This window comes from Colletotrichum lupini, chromosome 2, assembly GCF_023278565.1.
Source record: "Colletotrichum lupini chromosome 2, complete sequence".
In the NCBI taxonomy this organism is placed as follows: domain Eukaryota; kingdom Fungi; phylum Ascomycota; class Sordariomycetes; order Glomerellales; family Glomerellaceae; genus Colletotrichum; species Colletotrichum lupini.
Genome location: NC_064675.1, coordinates 6099351 through 6120587, shown reverse-complemented (window position 1 = coordinate 6120587; position 21237 = coordinate 6099351). Strand labels below are relative to the sequence as shown.

Sequence of the window (21237 nt, the reverse complement as noted above, 5' to 3'; positions counted from 1 at the left end):
CTTGTGTCACTTTTTTCATTAGGTATATCAATAGCGAATCAACGACGCAACTTCCTCGTTCATGCAGGCAAGAAAAAAATTGTTTTTGGCTTCGCCGGCATTTCAGCTCCAGCTCAAGCTCAAGCTCTAGCTTCCAACCAAGGCAATACTAGCGCCCACAACGCCGTTTCCTCGTGCTGTAGATTGTGCAGCTTCTTCCATGAAGCTAAGCTGACAACTCAGCTTGGGGTTGCAACAAAAAAAAAGTGTGACCATCCTTCCATCATGAGATGCGTACAGGTTTTGCCCAGGAATTACATCTCTGACAATAAATCAAGCTCTCCCTCCTCCATGCTCGAGAGGACCCGATCTGACAATGGGGATATATCCCAATCCCAACTTCATGCAGACATACCAAAGTATTCCCCTCCACTCCCCTCATCTCCCTGTTCTGAGCCATGATAATGGCGCGGTACTATCATCAACCCGTTTGCTGCGACGAAACATCATGCAAAAATAAAGAAGAAAAAAAAAAGTTCCGACGCGGGACGCGGTCGACGATGAGTCGGACCGAAACGATGCGATGCAAGTCTCCCCAACATAAAACGCCTTTTTTTTCACGAGCCCCCAAAACCCAAGATATATCCATCCACCCCACCAACGGCGCGTCATGACGAAGTAGAAACGGAGGATGACGAACCCCTCGCCAAACTGAGCAGACTGCTCACGATACCACCCGAAACAGCACTCGTCGGCTCGTCTTCGTCGTTGCCAGCTTTGAGGTTATCCATATCGAGACGCGGCAGGACGCTGACTACGTTCTGAGATTCCTTCTCTTCCTGCACCTGTGGTGCCCGTGTCGTCGCCGCTTCGGCCTCGGCGGACTCCTGCGATTGCGCGGGCTCGTCCGTCTCAGTCTCCTCGACAACCTCCTCCTCGGCGTCCTTCTCGGGGGGGCCATCACGTCTTGACGGCGGCTGCACCATGACCCTCGGCAGAGCCCTCTCCGCCGTCTGCGTCTGCGTTTGCATCTTCGTCTCCTGCGGTTGCTGCCCCGGTCGCGGCTTCACCTCCAGCTTGTCAAGCGGCACGTTCTCCTGCCCTGTCTGGAGCTTGTAATTCGCGAGTCCGAGTTTCAGTCGAAGGATTCGAGCTTTCTATGAACCATCAAAGTCAGCGATCTTGTTTTTCCAAATGTCGATCCAAGATAATGATCCGGCATAACGAAGGATTAGAATTGAGATAAGAAAAGTCGTACCTGTCGCGCCTCCTCGCGGGTCAATAACCTCCTCGGCCTCGGCGGCGGCAGGGTCCTAGCCTGCTCTGCGTCTGGCTCGGTGAGGATGGTGGTGTTTTGGGACGTGTCCATGGCCGAGGTGTCGAACACGGCCGACGTGTCTGCGGGGGACGCGGAGCGGGTTCGCGGTGTCTCGTGCCGCGACCCTTTCTGCTGTTGTTCTGGCAGCAGTTCGTTCTCGCCCTGCACCACCTCGGGTTCTAGTTGTTGTTCGCTTTGCTGGTTCTGCTCTTCTGATTGTTCGCTCTGGGTCTGTCAATGGCACGCGTATCAGTGCACCAATTCCCAATGTACGTTGTCAATTGACTTCTTTTTGGGATATCTTCTCACCTCCGTGGCATCGGGATCAACGTCCATCTCCATCTCCGTCTGTGCGGGAGTCGATGCGGCCGCGGATGCAGATGGAATAGCAGGAACTGGTGATGTAGCTTCAGGTGCCAGTGCAACTTCTCGCGCAGGTGCAGCTACAGCTACGGGTGCAGCGGTGGTGGTAGTAGTAGTAGTAGTAGTAGCATTAGAAGCAGCGGCAAGAGCAGAGGCGGGCTCCTGACACTGCTTCTTCTTGGGAACAAGTGCGTTCTCGTCAAAGATGTCGACGGCGGCGGCGGCAAAGGACCTCTTGAGATTGAGAGACTTGACGGGGCTGCCGCCGATGCTGCTCTTACGCGGCGATTGGGGCGCCGCCCCCAGCTTGGAGTGTTTGTGCAGCTTCGTGGGCGACGATATCGCGTTCACGTTCGCGTCCAGGGGCGCGAGGGCGCGTCTCTTTGCCGGCGATGAGGGGTCCATGACTTTTTCTTGTCTTTTTGGTGTTGCTGCTGTGTACGTGCAGTGTACTGTGTTTGTGTTGATGGGTTGGTAAAGACCGTGTTATGTGTATACCTGATGGTTCCTTTTTCCTCTTTCCTGCACCACCGTTGAAAGTTTGGAGGAAAGGGAGCTTCGGGGGGGGAAGGGAAAGGGAGGGAAGAGGACGTAGTTGGGGGTCTGGATCCTCGGAGTGGTTGTTGATTGGAGGTTAGGTGGGTAGGTCACGGAGTAGTTTGACGGGATGGGAGAGAGCGTGTTGGTGTGGAGGAGGGGGGGAAAGAGGCAGAGTAAAGCACCTTAGCTGAAAAGCCCCAAGGTAATACCCAGTAAAGGTACACGCGGAGAGAGAGAGGAAGAGGGATACGGAGCAGAGAGTGAGAGAGAGAAAGAGAGAGAGGAAAAGGAAGAGGGAAGTTGCTATTCCCACGTAAATCGCCAATTTACAAAAAAAGCTCTCAAGCGAACTTCTCGGAGCGTGTTTCGTGGCGTGCCGTGGATGGAGCTGGGCGACGTGCAGTGCTGGGGGTGATGGGGATTCGGGGGGGAGAAGAGGCACGTCCAGTGTCAAGGTACCTCTGACCTCTGAGCCTAAACCCAACCCGACCTGGAACGAACGAAGAACGAACGGGCTCCCGCCCGCGTGCAGCTGTAGCAACACAAGAATGCGGTAACCTAACCCACTGAACTGAACGTGAGCCTCCGAGCCTCTGAGGCGCTTCCCTTCCCGCCCTCTGCCCGTGCGTTTTTATTTTCTAAACAAAACAAATAACAGCAACAAAACTGTTTGTTGACGTTTGACATTTTTGACGTCTGATGTTCCGGTACTCGACGTTACAAAAACCTTGGTTCCCCTTTTGAGAACTTTAGGGAGGAGAGATGAAATTTCTCACAACCAAGGGGGAAAGGGGAAAGGGAGCTGTCTAATGTGTGTTGGTCAGGTATTCCATGGACTACCTCAAGGTATGATAATGATCCAGTGTCACACACACACACACACACACACACACACACACACACACACACACACACACAGACAAAGACGCGTAAAAGGGTGGTGCGGTGCACCTCTGACCGTTTGTCTGAGAAGGAATATGTAGGTAGAATGGTAGCGTCTCAGGGACCGCGTACCCGCGTTTGGTAGCGCACTTTTCCGGCTTCTTCACCGCATGAACATCACTATACAATAGAAAGCAAACCTGGCAAAAAAAAAAGAAACAAGAAAGAGAGTAAAGAGAAACCGCCCCAAAATCGCGGCCCGCTTCATCGCCCCCCCTGTCTGGTGGCTGGCATACTCGGTCGCGTACCCCTGCTGCGTCAAAAAAAGTCCAAAACCCGCCCGCGGCACGTCACTGCTTTCGTCGGGTCCCGTCACCTACCTACCTACCTTACCTTACCTTAACACGCTGCACCGCTGAGAGTTTCCAAAAGTCAGGGAACCTTACAGTGCATTATAGCGCTCTTCAGGGGCGCTGGGCAGGGTAGGGAGGGGGGGGCGAGAACCTAGAACTACCAACCGTGTTCCAGACCGCGGCTTACATAAGTACACCACCCACCACCCGCAGTGCAGAAGAAGAGTACCTAGTCCCCAGAGGCGCGTTGCAACTTTTCCAGGTTGGCAAGGGTCCGCCTAGCCACCCGGTCGATCGCATCTGGCCTAGCGCTAACGAGACATGGAAATGCAGGTACCGGGGGACACGCACCCACGCACCGTTCAGGGTCCACGCCGCTGGGATCGACCTGACACCTCTTTCCCGCCCCAAAGAAACCGACCCAAGGTACCTACGGATACCCTTCCCGTCAACTGTTAGTCAATTTGGGGTAATATCAACCACCACGCGTCGTTTCCATGGCCTTGACATTGGCGCTTGACTGGCATGGGCGAGTCCTCCCTCCTCCCTCTCCTCATTCTCCACCTGTTTTCAACTCAAACGTGCTTGTTTGTAGCTTCAAGCCTCTCAGGACACTCTCGGACATGGCAACATCTCACAATCACACTCTCACGAGACGCTCGTTTGTAAACTCGGGTATCATTCCTCTCGCCCTTGCGAGAGTTGCGCTGACGCTTTCGTCCTCGCCAAGGAAACTAACTAAATCAATTCGGCCTCCCCTCCTCCGATACATACAACATGTAGAAGTAGCTGTCTCTCCAAATGAAATAATCTTCAAAAGACAGCAAAGAAAAGAGAAGTGAAATGTAATCATCTTCGTCGCATCCTCAAACCACCCAGGCAAACAACTTTCTCCGTATACCATCAAGAAAAAACCACAAACGCTCGAAAAGAGACCAGCCCAGAGCCTGCACACTGAGCCAGTCTGCAACTCTGCCGGAGGAACGCCGAACCCTTTGCTTTTCCCAATGCTAACCTTGCCCACCCATCCAATGAACCGGCTGGTCGTCATTCGTGGAACTCTCTCCCGGGGGTATCCAGCATCCGCTTCCCATCGTATTTGTCGGTCACTTTTTTTGTTTTAATTTTTTTTAATCCTCTTTCAGCTTCCTCCTTGTCACTTTGCTCCTCGTCTGTATTCTTCACATCGACGACGAGACATCGAGTGAGTATAGGCTGTTGTCGAACTGGAACGGCTTGTTGAAGTCATTCGTCACTTCATCCCAGTTAGGGAACTGCTCCATCGGCGCCATCGCCTCCTCTAGCATCAGCCCCTCAAATTCGGCCCCGCCGTCAAGTCCGTCCATGTTGATGTTGTTCATATCAAGAAGCACGTCCATGTCGACTGGTTGCCAGTTGAGGTCAATGTCCAGGTGGACACCCTCTGAAATATCGCTGTTGGGCTCCGATGATCCACTGTCCTTGCTCGACTCGGGTGTATCGTTCGGTGTCTGTGACCGGTACACGGCCATGTCGCTGATGACTCCGTTGGCGCCGAGCTCGAACTTGCCGAGGTTGTTGAACAGGCTCTGTGGGTTGACCGTCGTTGCCCACGCGTCCATCGTCGGAGCCGGTGCCGCCGCCATCTCGGGCTGCTTGTTCTCCATCTTGGGAGTGTTGTCCGTCTTGCCAACCGCAAGCTTGTTGTCCTGTGCCTTCCCTCCCACCTTGCTGCCCGTACGCTGCATCGACGCATCTCGAGACATTGGCGTTGCACCCGGATTGCTGGCTGGTGTTTGGCCTTGTTTGGATGCGTTCTGGCCCATTGGTTGTGCAGTGACTGGCACCTGACCGTTGGCATCCAATCCCAAAGAGAGAGCCAAGTTTTCTTGCATGAACTTCATGGGATCCTCCAGAGGCTTGACATGCTCTTCTTGAACATGCGTCTGTCGCGCCTGCTCTGAAGGGAAGCCCGTTGTTGCCATCTCGCAGTCTGCCTCGGGGCACAAGAACATGGGCTTTGGCGGCGCCTTGGGTTCGGGCATGGCCTGCCTCTTAAGTTCCGGGGAACCAGACTTGCTGATCTGGGGCGACGGGGTTGTCTGGCTCGGCTGCTGGGGCGGCGTCGGTTGCGCCCCAGTCTTGGCCTTCTTTCGCGGGTTGGGCAATTTCAGGTTGTCCCTGTTCACCTTTGGCCTGTCCATGTAAGTAGGATCGCCATGCGGAGAGGTTGCGTTAAACGGGAATGGAGGCTGGCTCGTCGTTGGTGCAGCTGGGGGGGCCCCGCTCTTGCTGTTGGACCGCTGGTGCATATTGTTCAAAGCCTTGGTCTGCTTCTCCAAGTTGGCCGCACTCAATGGCGTCACCTGCCCGCTTTGAGAAGGAGTAGCACCGGCCTGGTTCGGCGCTGCGGGTTGGCCTTGCTGTGGTGGCACGGCACCGGCTTTCTTGCCGAGGGAGGCACAGTCGCGCGCCATGCTCTCGAGGAGTCGACGAACCTCGTCGATCTCGGCGGGCCTGACACTGAAGACTGGCTTCGGGTTCATCATGTGTTCACCGTCGGTGAACTGTCTGATCATACGGAGTCGCTAGATCATGTTAATAAATTGTCAACGTCCAGTAACGCGCATGATTGTCCACTTACAGCTCGGAAATAGCTCTTGGCGCGCTGATCATCACGAGTTGCGGCATACCAGCGTCCCAGGGCCTTTCCAATCTTGCCCATGTCGACCACGATCTTCATGAGCTTGGTGCAAGTCTCTGTACGCTGCTCTGGTGACATGGGGATATCAGGCATATGCTCCGTCATCATCAACCTCTGCTCTTCTTGACCGATGCGCCTGAGCTTGTCAAAGTCGTTCTCCGTAGGTGCAATGCCCGAGCTTGCAGCTTGCATGGCCTGTTGACGACTCTTCATTGCCTCGTACTTGGCCCTCTGCTCGGGATTCATGGCCGCAATTTGCTCTGGGGTAAAGTTCGGGAACGGGCGCATCTGGCCTGGTTGGGCAGTCGGCCTCTGAGGCTGCTGAGATGCCTGAGGGACGTCAGCAGGCTCGTCAGTGCTAGGTCGCTTGAGGTTCTTCTGCTGCGTCGCAGGCGAGGGATTCGGAGGCTGTGCTTGGTTGCTCGAGGCCGGACGGTTGTTGTTGTTGTTGGTGTTGTTCTGTGGTGCCGCGGCGTTGGCAACAGCCTTCTGATCAGGAGTAGCGCTCTGCTGCTTCGGCGGTGCCGGTGGCGCTTGCGCGGGCGTCGGGGTGATATTTGCGGGTATACCGGGCTGTGGCATTTGAGGTGGTTGAGGTGCAGACACTGGGATGGTTGGTCCTCCCGGCGCCGGTAGCCCTTGTGATTGAGCCTGGCGCATGGCCATCTCTTTTTGCATCGCGGCAGCCATCTGCCGTTGCTTAATCTGGATGATGAACTGTCTCAGTTGATCGTCGGTAAGGCTAGCAATCTTGGGGTTCGCCTTGCGAGCGTTCATGATATCAGTTGGCGTCACTTGAATCATGTGAGCTGGAATACTCGGCATGCCAGGCGGCATGCCTGGTTGGTTGGGTGCCTGCGGATTCTGTACGCCGTTGCCGGGCTGCATCCCATTCTGTTGTGGCTGCGCTGGTCCTTGAGGTTGAGCTTGTTGAGGCGGCTGTGCGATTTGCTGTAGTTGAGCCTGTGGCGGGACCTGCTGAGGCGGCTGAGATTGTGGCGGTTGCGGTTGCTGCGTTTGTTGCTGCTGCGCTGCCGCCGCTGCTGCCTGCTGCTGATTGCGTTTCTCCATCTGCCTCTGCATGTAGGTCGCGAACTGCGATCTCTGAATTCTCTCGAGATGTTGTTGCAACTGTGGCTGTACGGGGTTTTGTGCAAGCCATTGTCGTAGGTCCTTCCACTTGCGTAACTCAGGAGGAGCGCGAAGCTGGTTTCCTACTTGCTGGAGGACTGGTGGCGGTAGCTCCATGCTGTCCATCATGACTTGGTGAGCCGGTGCTACAGGTGTTTGCTGGTTCCTCAATCGGTTCAACATCTGCTGTTGCTGGGCAATGAGTTGCTGCTGGTTGTTAGGAGCAGGAGCACCTGGTTGCGCTTGCTGAGGCATCATGCCGTTGTTCATGAACTGATTGCCATTGACAACGTTGAATTGTCCAAGTTGCCCTGGTCGACCCTGCATCTGGCCTGGGTTGCCCATAGCATTCATTTGCATCTTGCGCTGTTGCTCCTGCCACTTCTGCATGACTTCGTTCAGCTTGTCTGGTGGCAGACCGTGGACAGCCTGCCTTTGCTCGGGATTCATGCTTGCCATCATGCTGTGGAAAAGCGGGGTGTTGGTCATGTTCATGTTGCCCGCTGCGCCCATCGGCCGTTGGTTGCCCTGGTTGAAACGGGGGTCGAGAGTGCCAGCAAAGGGACCATTTGCCTGTTGCCCATTCTGGCCTTCCATGGGATTCATGGCACTCGGAGGACGGCGCATGGGGGTGTTCAGGGTGTTCATACCCGGGCTCTGGGATGGCGGTGCGCCACCGAGACCGTTCGGCTGCCCCTGTAATTGTCTGGCTTGCTGTTGAGCACGCATCTGTGCCGCGTGTTGCGACTGCTGTTGCTCAATTTTGAGTTGTTGCGCCTGCTGCATACTCAACTGTTGCTGAGCCTGGTTTGGTCGCGGTGTTTGATTCTGTCCAGGTTGATTAGGCATTCCCTGACCTTGACCCCCAGCGATGGGTTGCGGCGTGGCGTTGCGCGCTGGGCCGTTGCTCGCAGGTACGACCATCTGGCCTTGCTCCTGGGCTAGTATGCCCGCCTTTTGTTGGTTCATGATGCTCTCCATGGTGAACTGGCCAAAGTCCCCATTGCCAGACTGCATATTTGCCGCGTTCATCATCGCCGGATTGATTTGTCCTCTGCCGGCTTGCATCATGGCTTGGGCTTGAGCAGGGTTCATGTTGGGCGGCATGCCGCCCTGTTGCTGTCGCTGCCTGGCCAGAGCGGCGTTTTTTGACAGGCCTTGGAAGGCCTGGTGCTGGAACCAGATCAAGACCGGATCCTTGCCTTGAGCGGTGTACTCCTGTGCCCTCTGTGCAACCCGGGTCTGCACAATATTGCGGTAGTGATTCTTCTGGGGATCGGGGCAGGCGGATGCCATTTTTTGGGCGAGTTCCATCACCTTTTGCTGATCGTGCGGTGTGAGGTTTGAGGCGTCGGTGGGAATGCCGTTTTGTGGTCGTCCTTGTCCACCGGGCATCTGGAACATCTGCTGGTTGGGCCCTATCGGTTGGCCACCTTGGTTTCCCATGTTTACACCCATCTGGCCCTGTTGAGGAATCTGCGACGCCTGCATCTGGTGCTGGAGATGCTGGAAGCCCTGCTGTTGGTTCTGGCCCATTCCTCGCCCCATCTGGTTCTGCATAGCCGCGTTTTGGTTCATCATGAGCTGTTGTTGAGCCTGTGCCGCAGCTTGGGCTTGGAGATTGCTGGTCATGGTCTGCTCGTTCGCCTGTCGTCGTCGGAAGAACTCGTTCGTCTTGTTGCTCATTTGGGCCTCGTATTGAGCCTACATCATCATGTTAGTGTTTCCCTAGTGGTGGAGAGACATCATGGCGAAACTTCTTCGCTCAAATTCTTACCTTATCTTGACACTTGTTGAAGGCATCGCGCTCGAAGTTTACGCCAACTTCTGCCGCCTTCATGAAATCTATGCTGGGCACGGCAAGGCCAATGTTTGTGATCCTGGAGAAAAACGTCGTGTCAGTCACGGCGCGACACAGGGCAAGTCAGAGGGTGAAAGTCGGACTCAACGTACAAGTTATGGCACTTGATCATGCGCTCCTGGATAGCCACGCCAGCTTGCCAGCCTGTGTGAGGCTGTTGCTGGGCGAGCATGGTCTGGTAAAGAAACTGGTTCAACTGAACCTGGGAGGGTCGGGGACGCGGCGGTTGCTGTTGCATCATTCCCGCCGCTCCCGCCATGTGTTGCATGTTCGCGGCCATGGCCGCTTTCCACGGGTTTTACACAAGTCTTCTACGGCAATTCGAGAACCGATCGTTTCGGTCGGCAATGGACCAGGGACCTTCGATCGACTGCTGTGATGAGGTCTGCGGTCCAGTGGTCGGAATGGTGGGAGAGAAGTTTGATCGAGTTGAAAGGTCCAAAGCTTAGAAGTGTTGCTGGTCTGGTTTTGTTCTTAACAATGAGGCACGGAGCCGTTGACTGCCTGCAGGGTGCCTAACGACTTGCGACAGGCATGAAGGAGCTAGTCGGGTGCGGTAAGCGACGGGAAAGCCGGTGTTGCGCTCGTATGAGTTGTTGCGATGCCACGCAAAAATCCTATTCGTCGTCGGTGGGCGTCCAGGAGTAGTGAGGAGGATGACGAGGCAAGTGTGGGTGGTAGTTCGGCGGTCTCGTCTCGTGTTTTTCGTTCACGCAGATTACGTGGAGTCGTCAAGGGACCCGAGCGCCTGGTTCAGCAACGACTTTGGATGTTGCGCCAGTCGCTGTGGCATGAGTTTGAGAAAGGAAGATGCAGACGACTCGACTGGAGAGAGGAGTGAAGAGCAAATGACCCGCGACGAGAGGTGGCTGTCGGTGGTGGGTTGTTGTGGTTTCGGTTGTGTCCGTCCAGGAGCGGCGGAAATTCCAGAGAGTGGAGGGTGGGCGTGGACAGCCGCAGGTCGAGACAAAGCGAGCCGGGGGTGGTCTGCGAAAACAGGACGGTACTGTGCGTAGCAAATTATGCAATACAAGCTTGTCGTCTCTGCAGGCGTCGCCAAATTCTGGATTGGTGAACAGCGGCGACGAGTGCGACGAGAAGCTCACGAAGAAAAGAGGAAAAATCGACAACAACGACGGAGCGGCCGTGTGGAGTGTGTTGTAGGAAGAGAAAAAGAGGTGGAAGAGATGGCTGCTGCGAGAGATAGAGAGAGAGAGAGAGAGAGAGAAGAGGTGTGTGCGTGCGTGCGTGCGTGGTGCGTGTGGTGAGTGCAGTGAGCAATGGGTTACGGCAGAGGACGGGATCGTTGGGCGTGGTGGAGCCTCCTGGAGATGGGCTTTGCTCGCTCAGTGCCAGTTGATTTAGGTTCTGGTGGGCTCAGGATTGGCGCCCTTTTAAGCGTGGAGCCTATTTTTGCCTGTGGTCGACGGTCGACTAGGGTGGCTGAAACGACAACTGGACGAGGAGATGGAGGTGGGAAGCTGTCGTCGTAATCGCCCTATATCGCGAATAAACGCTCGTTCACCTTTTTCTGGAGTGAATCAGATGAGCAAGGTGAGAAGAGAGAAGAAGAGGAGGGGATTCCAACCATTCTCCCAAAGAAGAGGGGCGACCAGGCGACTGACTGCTGAGAAGGAGGGCCCGGAGGAAGAGGAGGAGAGGTGGTGACAGAATACCTAGTCGTGTGTAGAGAAAGAAAGGGAGGGAGGGAGGACGTATCCGTAGCAAGGTGGACGAGGATGAGGTCGGAGGTCGGAGCAGGTAAGTAGGTGTGTATTCGTACGAATAGAATGGTAGTAGGTAAGGTAGGGCGAAGAGAGAGAGGAAGAGGGCGCTCGCAGTGAAGAAGCAGGTCTGGTGGTGGTGGTGGTGGTGGATGTGAGTGAGACTGTGAGAGTGACTGGAGACGAGGTGCCTGGCACCATGAGCGTGAGTACGTGGGTGGTGGTGGGAGACCAGACAGAGAGAAGAGAGGATGGGCTTGGATGGGGCCTGCAGGGCGGCGAGATGCGCAGGTGGAGAGGGGAGGGCGTGCGACGATGAGTGGACGACAGCGCGGATTGGTGAGAGATGATTGGACGAGAGCCTGTAAAGGAGGGGGTGTGGTGCTAATCTGGAAGTGGGGGGTGGGAGGTAGCTGTGGGAAAGAGCAGGGCAGCGCAGCAGGAGCAACAAGAGGCAGGCAAGCCGCAACAGCCAGGTACCGGTGAGCTTAGGAAGGTGCACCAGGTACCTTGCCTCACTTCACGTGCAAGGGTTCGTCACCACCTCAGGTACCTGAAGTTGGCGAGGGAGAGACGGGAGTTTCTACTGGACGTAATTCTGGTGTTCTCTTCCCACTTTTCAATTGATAAAAGTAGGCCAGATGTTGATTCCGTATAAGTCTCTATCCGTATCTGTGCTTTGAATACTTGAACAAGGTTGCGGCCGTTCGTCCCGGCAAGAGAGAGAATGGTCTTGGTCATGAGGGCCGGGCATTCGGTGTAAGTTGAACTTGAGGTGAGGGCCGGGTGGGCAGCGAGCCCGTACCCTTGGGCAGTAAGGTAGGAAAGGTACCTTGGGACGAAAAGGTACACACTTCACACTTCGCACCAGGGCAAGCGCTGCACAGCAATACCGGCATGCAAAAGACAGGGCAGCCGCCGCAGCCCATCTTTTTTTTTTTTTTTTTTTTGCGGTCCATCACGACCTGCCAACCAGCGCGCGCCTGCTCGCCAACACCGACTGCATTGGCATCAGAATATGGACTGGACTGTGAGGTGCAATGGAGACTGGCATTGGAAGACTGGGGAGGGGGGATAAACATGGACGAGGAAAGACGGGCAAGGTACGGAGTACCTTTCTACATAGTATGTACTGCGTAGGTATCCATCCGTACAGAGGTAGGGGGGAAGGAAGGAAGGAAGGGAAGGGAAGGGAAGCCAGGCGGGCTAAAGTGGGCACCTGGCGAAAATGGGGGACCCTCTTCCTTCCTTTCCTTTTCTTTCCTTTGCGCAGTTGGTGATTTTTTATTTTATTCTACCTATCCAATACTTTATTTCATTTCTCATGTGGTTCCTGGCTTCCCGCCCTCGGGCTTTAGGAAAGAATACCTTAGTCTGTACCTCATCTACCTCACATATTCGCAGAATCTAATACTCTTTTGCACTCTGGCACTCTGAGAGGGGAAAACCAGACCAGACAGGCAGGGCAGGGACTGGGACGTGGATTGTGAGAGGGGAGGGGGGCTGATGTGGTATTAGTGACAGGGGGGTGCGGTCAAGATACCTTGGACACACGACGCACATTCTCCGTCTGCCTCCATCTCTCACTCCCCGTTGCCCATACTGTGTAATGCCACCAGCAAGCAGCCCTCTCTGCCACTCTATCCGTACCATTTCTTACTCATTCTCCGAGTTCCTATTGCACATCGCCTGAACCTGGTTTGAAGTCCTATATCCTCGCAGCGACATCTCCAGTGGTTGAGACTGATGCGGAAAAAAAAGAGACCCAGCATTTGTTAACATGTATCAGTCTATCAGCGCAGCGGTGTAGGAAGCGGTCAACAATGGTCCGCGATACTCTTGACTGTATGTGTATCATGGGTGCTAACACGACACAACCTGGTAGCCAACTCTAGACTCTGTGTGTACTTCGTACCTCGAGCCCAGGCCGTCCGGGTAAGCCTTTGACATCCAGCCAGAACCGATATCTACCATGTACACCTAAACACCTTAGGCGTATGTGGTACGGAGACATACCTTGACGCCTATCCAAGGCGCATCAGAATAACGCTCCGGGAACGAACGACGTTGACGAACGACATGGTGCGAGTGTGGTGGTGTCCTCGCCTCATCTGCTTCATCTAACCTTTGGAGAGCTTCTTTCACTCCATGCCAACCGACGACGGTACAAAGTACAGACAGACCGAAGGGGTCAGTGCCGGGGGCCAGGGTCAGAGCCAACCTCGATACCGGACCCCGTATGTCTGATGTACCCTGCCTTGGTCTTGCCTTGGCCGTCTTCTTCTGTCTGCCCCCCTCCGAGGCCATTCCAAAAGGTTTCCAGCTTCGGGGGCGGTCATGATTACTCACGAATATACGGATAGAGTACCGAGGACAGAGTACTGCTGTTCATCTCCCTCCAGATGCTCAGCCTGGATGAGCCACGTACCGGATACCCACCATCAATTCACCAGACTGTTATGCCACATTGCGATGCGACGATCACCATGAGCTCTCTCCAGCAGATCGTGGAGGAGCAAATCCCATGGCCATGGCCATCTCTCAAAAACCCCCCAGTCACGCGTCTCGCTCGCCAGTGATTTACCTACATCACCCGGTGAGCAGGGCAAGGCAAGCCGGTAAGGACCGGCAAGGCTACGCCACCATCCACGGCACCTCGTCTGTTCCCAGTTACCAGGGACCTGCCCCGGGCAATCCGCGATGCGAGAGGCAAAGGAATGTAGAGGAATTTCGACGTCCCCAATTCTTCATCTCGGTCTTCGTACGAAGAACCAGTTAGTAGCTGGGCCATTCCTAGTTACCTAGTACCAACAGACCCTTTCTACATTCCATCTCATTTCTGCGCCGGGTTCTCTGAGGTGGTCGTCGACTTTCTGCAGCTTCCAATGGTTACGCCGCGCATTCTTGAAGCCTGGCAGAATCAACACTCGGTCCGTCGATACAATCCAATGTCTCTCCCGAGTCCAGCCATGGCAAGACATTGGCCCATTGACGAGTTCCTCCCACCCTAACAAAGTGCGAACGGATACATAGGCGGCCTGCCCCGTAATAGTGTTGGAATAGATGCAGGCCAACCGTCAACCTTTTTCCTAGACCGAGCCTCGTTTGTCTTTGCCTCATTTCTTCTTATCCCCTTCCCTCTCGTCTTGCTTCCCAGGTGGGCAAGTAAGTTTTCATTCCTGTTCCTTTTCCTACTTCCGATTACCAGTTGAACCATTCTGCCGTCACACTCTTGTCATTCCTATTCGCCCGTCGTCTTGTCTCTCCCACAGATCCTCACGACCCAGCAACATGGTCCTCAAGTCCGAGTCCTTCCCGCCCACGCATCCCCCAATTCACGTTTCGGCGCTTCGTTGCTTTATTCTTCTTGTCCCCGTCACACTGGTGTCCCTGCTCCTGTCAGGTACACCTGATGGGAGACAAAGCCGAGGTGCCTACTGAGAAGAAGGAGCTGCAAACACAACAACGTAGCAGGGGATATTTGCCCTTGCATTGATGCTTTGCATATCCGTACTGTACAGACTACAGACTACGCAGTACAGACCAGAGGTCATTGGCGAGGAAGAATCTTGACCGCAAGCCGGTACTTTGCGCACTAGAGAACCTCACATGGCGTCTGTAGCAGGGGGAAAGCCATGCAAAAATTGATTCGCGGTGTGTGTAGCGTCTCATTGTGGTCAGGAAGGGCACGCCCACCTAGCAGAGACGGAACGGGACCCTCTCAAAGAACCGGAACGCAAACCACACAGACTGAGAGAGGAAAGAGAGAGAGACAGAGAGGGAGACAGAGAGAAAAGGCTCGAAAAAAAGCTCGAGGCTCACGGCTCGTGGCTCAAGTTGCTGCTTTTCCCCCCCAACACGCTGCACGAAGTACTCCAGGGTGATCCTTGTCTAGTTCGATTGCACACATGGGCGCTAGACCTGAAATGATCAAGCCGTGACGGCCTGCTTCTCACAAGGTGGGAGGAGGTACCTGAGCTTGTGCCAAGTGACCGCGGTGGTATGGAGACGTGACCTGGCGGTGTATCTGCTGGCAATCCCGTACTTGTTTTTTTTTCAAAAGTGTCATCTGGCTTCTATCAGAGGCGACAAAAAAAAAAGGCAGTGTGCGAGTTGGAGATGCGTTGAACGTTGGAACTTTCAACGGGGAGGCCCAAGACGACGGGTAAGCCGCAAGACCAGGACCAGGACCAGGACCAAGGAATGGACGTTGGTATTAGGCTCATCCACATCGATCCATCTCAATATGAGGAAAGCGTTGCAGCGAAACGGGACGAAGTACATGCGTGCCGGGAGGAGAAAATAACAAGGGCGCGGAGGCACGGATGCACGGGGCCACGAGCACCCTGCGAGTCCCAGATTTCCAGCCAAGCTACGTAGTACGTATCCTTAGTGCCCACCCACCACTGCCACATTGTCCACCTCTGCAGACTGCCGTCTGGCATCGAGAATATACCACAGTACGAATCATTGTATTCGTACAGAGACGCGATAGGGACATCCCAACTGACCAGTTCGTGACTGACAAAGTGAAGTAGGTAGATTGGCGCCACCCGGGTTTGCGACGCCGCGTCTCCAGCCTCAACGGGAACCCGTCAGCCTAACATGTTTATTCTCAAGTCTACGGACGATGCTCCGTCCAGCCATCGCCAACCAACCCCGGACGACATGTCTCCCGCGGCTCCGAACCGGGGTCCAGATGGGCTTTGTTCGGGGCCACAGCATCGAGGCCTGGGTATCACGGTCCCAATCTGGTCTCGTAAGTTTACTGTTTACCTGCAGCAGGTGTTGAGAAGTGTGCCGGCGGGCAAGGCATGATCAGACACCAGGATGTTTGCATGTCGCAGACTCGCAGTTGGCCCTATTGCCCTACACTACGGATCGTTCACCGAGTAAGTTGATCTCGGGGTGTAGCAAAGATCATCCGCCTTATCATGTCTCGAGTCGCACTCACACGCTACTCACTGCATCAAGGCCAGCCAGATGCATCCCCTCTTCATCTTCCTCTCTCTCTCCCTCTCTCATTCATATTTTGCGACTAAACTTGCCCACCATGATCGATCGGGGATCCGGCCGGGCCCTGGGAGACCATCATGGTTCATGTCAGGTTTCCTCGACGACGGTCCGCACTCCGTACCCTTCATTCCTCCTCCATCCGCGGGCACTCTGCGGTTGGCGCAGGCCGTGCACCTTACTCACCACATACTGCATCTGAGAGTGCCTGCCCCCAAAGAAACGAAAATCGACAACAACACTCACCTCAGAGCAGGCAGACCCGAGTGAACACACAGGGTCAGCGTTTGGGTGTTTGGAAGGGGGGGGGGGGGGAAGTAAAGGGACCCTTCAAAGGCAACGGCTGGGGGCAATCATCTGAACGGGGGGGACGGCCATTAGATTGGGGCCTTGCGCGCGCGACGACGCTTTTACTACGAAACCTTGTGCCAAAATAAGGTGCTTCACTCTCTCTCAATGCGGCGAGATGAGCACAAGCAAAAGTGTCACACAAAAAAGTATGAGAGATTGCCCATCTCATCACACTGCATCAGTTGAGCAGTATGAGCCTCGGAGAAACGTCGCAGAGATATAAGGTGATTGACTGCTGGCGGTTTGGTGGTCTTGGTGATGGTGGATGACTAACGAGCAGTCAGTCCCGTCGGGTGTTGGTTGGATCAGAGAGAGATGCAAGAGTCAAGAGTCATACTTCGTACAGAGAGGCTCTGAAGCAAGTGGAGGGATCCGCATCCCCGTACGAAATACACCGACCGTAAGGTAGATATGGGATAAGGTAATGTAGGTAACCGGGGGGGGGGGGGGGAGGAAAGTGTAAAGGCTGCCCGTGGACATCAAGTCAGGGACCTGAGGTGGAATTAATTAGGTTCTTCCAAACCGGCTCCAACCTAAAAAGAAACAAGGTGTTGGTTGGCAGGTTTGGGGCCCTGGACTTTGGGAGAGTCGAGACATCAAACGGACGAGAGAGATCTGCGAATCTTCTTCTTCTTCTTCTCCTTTGTGCTGGGGCTTTTCTCTTTTTTTTCTGCCAGTTGTAATCTACCCGCTTTCTAAGGTTGACTTTTTGGCCCCGTCGTGGAGAAAATCATGGTGAGGCTACCTTAATTGTGAGGGAGAATAAAAGAGAGAGACTTTTGTCCGTGGGCATTGTCAATTTCATTTCTGCCAAGAATCATTTCCAGATACTTTGGACGAGATCTATAGACGGCTTTCTGTTTAATTGATTACTCTCTGGATTGGGTATATCCTCCAACCGTTGAAAAAAGGAAAAAAAAAACAGGACACGATGATGAGAATTTGGTGAGTATGGTGCCTATATGTGGTACAGTGTAGTGCAGTTTGCTTGCCCACCCATCTGCGCATCATCGCCCCTAAGAGGATCCATATGTACCTTTTGGTGTCCCAGGTACCTTTGCCTCGCTTTGCTGTGAGGTGAGGTGCCTGCCTCTCAGACGGGGAGTGGCAGCTGGTCGTTGCAGAGGATCTCCAGCTAAGAGGGGGAAAAATCCCAACCCAGACCAGAGGCAGGAAAGGCCCCAAGGGAAAGTTCCCCCCTCCACTCCACTCCCTCTTTCCCTTCCATTTCATTCGTTACCCACACCCTACCCCCTCTCATTGTGAAGGTACCTGGATACTTGGGTACTTCCAATCACGCCCCCCTCCCCCCTTCACTCTCCCGTCCTTCTCTCTACTGTGTGTGTGTAGAGACTCTCGGTCAGGCCCAATCACGATGTGTCTGGATCCCATTCGGTACTTGCCTAACCTTACCGGTGACTGATACTTGGCGTCCCGTTGCTTCTGAATGGATGCTGAGAGAGGAAGTGTGAAGGTGTGTGTGTCCGCCCAACCCAACTCGCCTTTCGTCGAATCGTGCCTGCCAACTCCTGACTCTTGCGTGCCTGCCTTTGCTCTCGTCCTCGCCGCCTTCCAATTCTGATTACATCATTCTAGTGCTGCGATATGTGGGCAGTAAACGGGCGACGCGAGCAACGGCGACAAGTCATGGTTACGCAGAGCACGCTTCCCCCCTCTGTCTCGCGCGACCAACGGCTAAGGTTGTCTCTCTTTTATGTGTTTGAGGGGTGATTTTTGCTTCTTTGCTCTCCTTTCTCTCTTCCTTTTTTGCTCCTCGGATGCCAAGAAACCAGTCGCGATACCAGACTCGGGCAGATATCCTCAACCTTTGGCTTTTCTTGCCCCCATCAGACCAACATGATCACGAGAACAAACCAAGCAGTCTCTCTACTTAACCATGCTACCTCGTTTCTCGGCCGTTTTTGCCGCAGAGAAAGGAAGAGAAAAAATTCCCATCCTTCTCTACATTCGAGCCTCCGGTTGTCAGACCGTTGAGTAGGAAAAAAAGACTGTGACTGGCTGGACCACGCGCAATAAGGTTACGTCCCCAGACTCGTCTCGTTCCAGCCGCGTCAAGTTGCACATACTTATGGCTTTAGACGGGAGCTCAGTCCTCGACTCAACCACCACCACTATTGCAATCATCTTTCTTTCTTCCGGATCCGATTCTGGCCTATGGCCTCCCGTCCCTGACTAAGAAACAGGTTCCAACTCGTCACCTTACCGCAATCACGGCCTCCTGGCTTCAACTGCATGGATGCAGGTGGCTAACAACCCGAACACTCTTGCTATCAGGACTGCCAGAAGGCTCCCCTCCTCACCAATGCACAGTATCAAAAGACTCTATCTCATCAAGTGTCGGCCACAAAGCTCATCTCCTCCACCGTCGCAGCGGGCGAGTTGTCAGTATCACAGCTGCGGGGCGGGAAGGTGAAGGACAGTCAACGGACCAGCTCCCGGAAGTGGGGCTCTTCTTCTGCCAAACAATCGTCTGGCCATGTCAGAAAAGCAAAGCGTCTTCCGCTGCGCTTGGCTCCTTTTGCGGCCCCTCGACTCCAGACCATCCCCGTCCCTCTCACCTGGACCATGCCACACTGCTTCTTTTCCAATATCTCTGCAGCAGCACCCGGCCTAGACGTGTCGCAGACGTGCCGCACCTTGTACCAGCTGGCGGCGCTGCACGCCCAAAACGCACTGCACCGATTGACAGATGCTGCAAGAACCGAGAAGGATAGACAGACGGAGACACAGACAGACAGCCTTCAGGCACCGCGTAGCAGATGCAGACACAGACACAGACAAATCCAGAGAAGGCTTCATCAGATTATGCCAGGTGCCCCACTGCCCGCCGCGTACCTTGGCCGCCAAAATAGCACATCCGTTTCAAGTGTGGACGGCCCAGCATACAACAGACGGGGGGGGTGCTCAAAAGGGGGGGGGAGGGCTTGACCTGGATCCGTCGGGCCAATCTTTGTTCAACATGTCTTTCTGCTTTCGCACCGACTTCTCGCCTCGCCCTTGTTGCTTTTCGATTTGATGAGCCTGAAGAAAGTCTTCCTACTTACCGCTTCTTCGATGGCCACTAGAAACCCCCGGCAGCTCTGAAAGACCACCGCTCTGTCATCATATAATCATGAGCCATCGCCACCACGCATGCCATTCAATATATGTATGGCCAAGAGTCGTGGCAGAAGGGCAGATTGTCCTCCTGGCTCCCCATGTCGCCAGCCGGTCAACGCCTTCACCAAGTGGCCACTCGCACTACTATCTGATGGCGTGGGTGCTCGAACTAGTGACACTCCCCGGGGGGGGGGGGGGCCGCCAGATGGAAGAGGCGCAGGCTACTTTGTACTGGCGTGCGCGTGGCTGACAATCCAGTCTCGGTCAAGTCGATCGCCTCACTAGCACATCACCCGTTCATTGGCGCTGCATCTTCGGGGTCTTCTCAGCCCAGCAGGGGTTGGCAACACCATCAGCCAGATCCTTGATCCGGTAAACAGCTCCAATGGTTCGAGGCAGCTGGTGTGCGTACCAAAGCTGCGCTGGATCTATTTCTTTTTTTCCTCTTTCGTATTCCACGCTTCGATAATGGCAGTCGTCGAACAAACCTCATCATCAGCTGGTCCAGTCTGGAGAAGATACGAGAGCTATATTTCTCGCCCGGTCCAGCTCGGAGGATTGACCGTTGTTCTGAACTTTTCCTGTCGACGTTCGTGCAGACGTTGAATCGTTGCTTCCTATTATTGGCCCGTGTCTGCAACGATCACCGCCAGGGTTCCGAGTGGCAGTACAGAGTACGGAGTACTATCGACAGTATGAGTTGAATCCTGTCGCATCAACCACTTCTTCTAGAACTTGGGCGGAAGATACATTCCTCACAGGTAAAGAATTCTTTCAGATTCATAAGGAACAAGAATCAAGTCGGCAAGGGAACTTGTGCGCGGTCAATCGTCTGTTTCTGGTTCCAAGCCTTACGCCTCGGGCCACACACCCCGCTTCCCCAGCCAAAGTGGCTGACAGGCAGACAGGGTCATGAATATGCAGAAACGAGGCAGCACTGCTGTGAGAGCTGCCAAAGAACACGAAGTAATACACACATACCGCGCAGCGAAAGCAGCGAGGCTAGCAGCCGACTGTACGACGCCGCATCAGCTCGAAAAAACCCTGGCACGCCTGATTCTCAAGAGCAAGAGAGAAGGGCGCACAGTCGAGTGTTCTTTTCAGGACGCTGCGCAGGGATCGCCGCCCGGCTTGATGTTGCCAATCACTCCAGGGCAGGGTATGCAGCACAAAGAGTTGGCCACGACACCTGCATTGCGATGAACATAAGGCTGTGAGAAGATATCTCTCCCTCCATCGACGGAAGGTCATCTAGAAAAAAGCAGACGAAACGAGTGCGAATAATGTCAAGCAACCCACCTACGTGCCTACCAACCTTCTGCTCGCTGTTGTGCTTCCACGCGGGAATCCCTGTCGTAGAGCGACTCACTCAATCACCTCCGCTCTCCATCCCAGAATACCTTGTTTCTCCCTCTGGTCTTGGTGATCTAGATGGCACCGTTGCTTTTATGCGCTCGGGGTCATGGGATTGCCACCGTGCTCTCCTCTACCTTTGCATGTGTATTCCGGCTAGCGGCAGGGCCATTGACATGAGATACACGTTGAAAAGGACGAAAGCAGAGACTTGGTATGGGCTTAGAGTTTGCGCTCTCGTTCCCGCTTGAACGGCACGGTTGAGGGTCATACAGCCGACAGATTCGAGCACAATCTGTTGCCTCTGTCGCCGCTACCGACCTTTCTCTCTTCAAGGTGAAAATGATGCTCTAACTCGGGACCTTGAGGGTAATGTGAAGCGTCTCGGTATGCCTGGGCAGGATTTGGGATGCCAACAGCCCACTTACCTTGGATGATCTGCGGGTCCCCCCCCCAAAGTTTCGAACTGCCAGTGCGGGAGCTAGCTACGCACAGAAACCTGTTGATATGACGATCAAAAACACTCATCAACAAGAAAGAAACAAAAAAACAAGCAATCACTCAAT

General features: G+C 54.5%; 5 protein-coding genes across 5 annotated transcripts; 3 read left to right on the top strand and 2 right to left on the bottom strand.

Moving 5' to 3' along the window:
• Nucleotides 1-647: 647 nt before the first annotated feature.
• Nucleotides 648-2887, bottom strand: CLUP02_04170 (uncharacterized protein; the record flags this gene model as incomplete). Its single annotated transcript, XM_049283186.1, has 7 exons — nucleotides 648-1136; nucleotides 1238-1528; nucleotides 1607-2112; nucleotides 2189-2270; nucleotides 2552-2605; nucleotides 2667-2806; nucleotides 2863-2887. The coding sequence occupies 7 exons, from the start codon at nucleotides 2885-2887 to the stop codon at nucleotides 648-650; spliced, it is 1587 nt and encodes a 528-aa protein (XP_049140329.1).
• A 1729-nt stretch (nucleotides 2888-4616) lies between these two features.
• Nucleotides 4617-9390, bottom strand: CLUP02_04169 (uncharacterized protein; the record flags this gene model as incomplete). Its single annotated transcript, XM_049283185.1, has 4 exons — nucleotides 4617-6002; nucleotides 6059-8953; nucleotides 9027-9129; nucleotides 9203-9390. The coding sequence occupies 4 exons, from the start codon at nucleotides 9388-9390 to the stop codon at nucleotides 4617-4619; spliced, it is 4572 nt and encodes a 1523-aa protein (XP_049140328.1).
• A 3968-nt stretch (nucleotides 9391-13358) lies between these two features.
• CLUP02_04168 (uncharacterized protein) lies at nucleotides 13359-13613 on the top strand (the record flags this gene model as incomplete). Its single annotated transcript, XM_049283184.1, has 1 exon — nucleotides 13359-13613. One exon carries the CDS (start codon nucleotides 13359-13361, stop codon nucleotides 13611-13613), a length of 255 nt encoding a protein of 84 aa, XP_049140327.1.
• Nucleotides 13614-15159: 1546 nt separating this feature from the next.
• CLUP02_04167 (uncharacterized protein) lies at nucleotides 15160-16117 on the top strand (the record flags this gene model as incomplete). The annotated part of the gene is made up of 5 exons (XM_049283183.1): nucleotides 15160-15186; nucleotides 15265-15312; nucleotides 15377-15629; nucleotides 15690-15726; nucleotides 15814-16117. 5 exons carry the CDS (start codon nucleotides 15160-15162, stop codon nucleotides 16115-16117), a joined length of 669 nt encoding a protein of 222 aa, XP_049140326.1.
• A 186-nt stretch (nucleotides 16118-16303) lies between these two features.
• Nucleotides 16304-21025, top strand: CLUP02_04166 (uncharacterized protein; the record flags this gene model as incomplete). Its single annotated transcript, XM_049283182.1, has 17 exons — nucleotides 16304-16329; nucleotides 16389-16453; nucleotides 16483-16598; nucleotides 17149-17230; nucleotides 17296-17466; nucleotides 17549-17664; nucleotides 17795-17925; nucleotides 17992-18180; nucleotides 18266-18383; nucleotides 18503-19085; nucleotides 19285-19490; nucleotides 19604-19722; nucleotides 19818-19985; nucleotides 20051-20134; nucleotides 20227-20477; nucleotides 20537-20885; nucleotides 20947-21025. The coding sequence occupies 17 exons, from the start codon at nucleotides 16304-16306 to the stop codon at nucleotides 21023-21025; spliced, it is 2853 nt and encodes a 950-aa protein (XP_049140325.1).
• Between the last annotated feature and the right edge of the window lie 212 nt (nucleotides 21026-21237).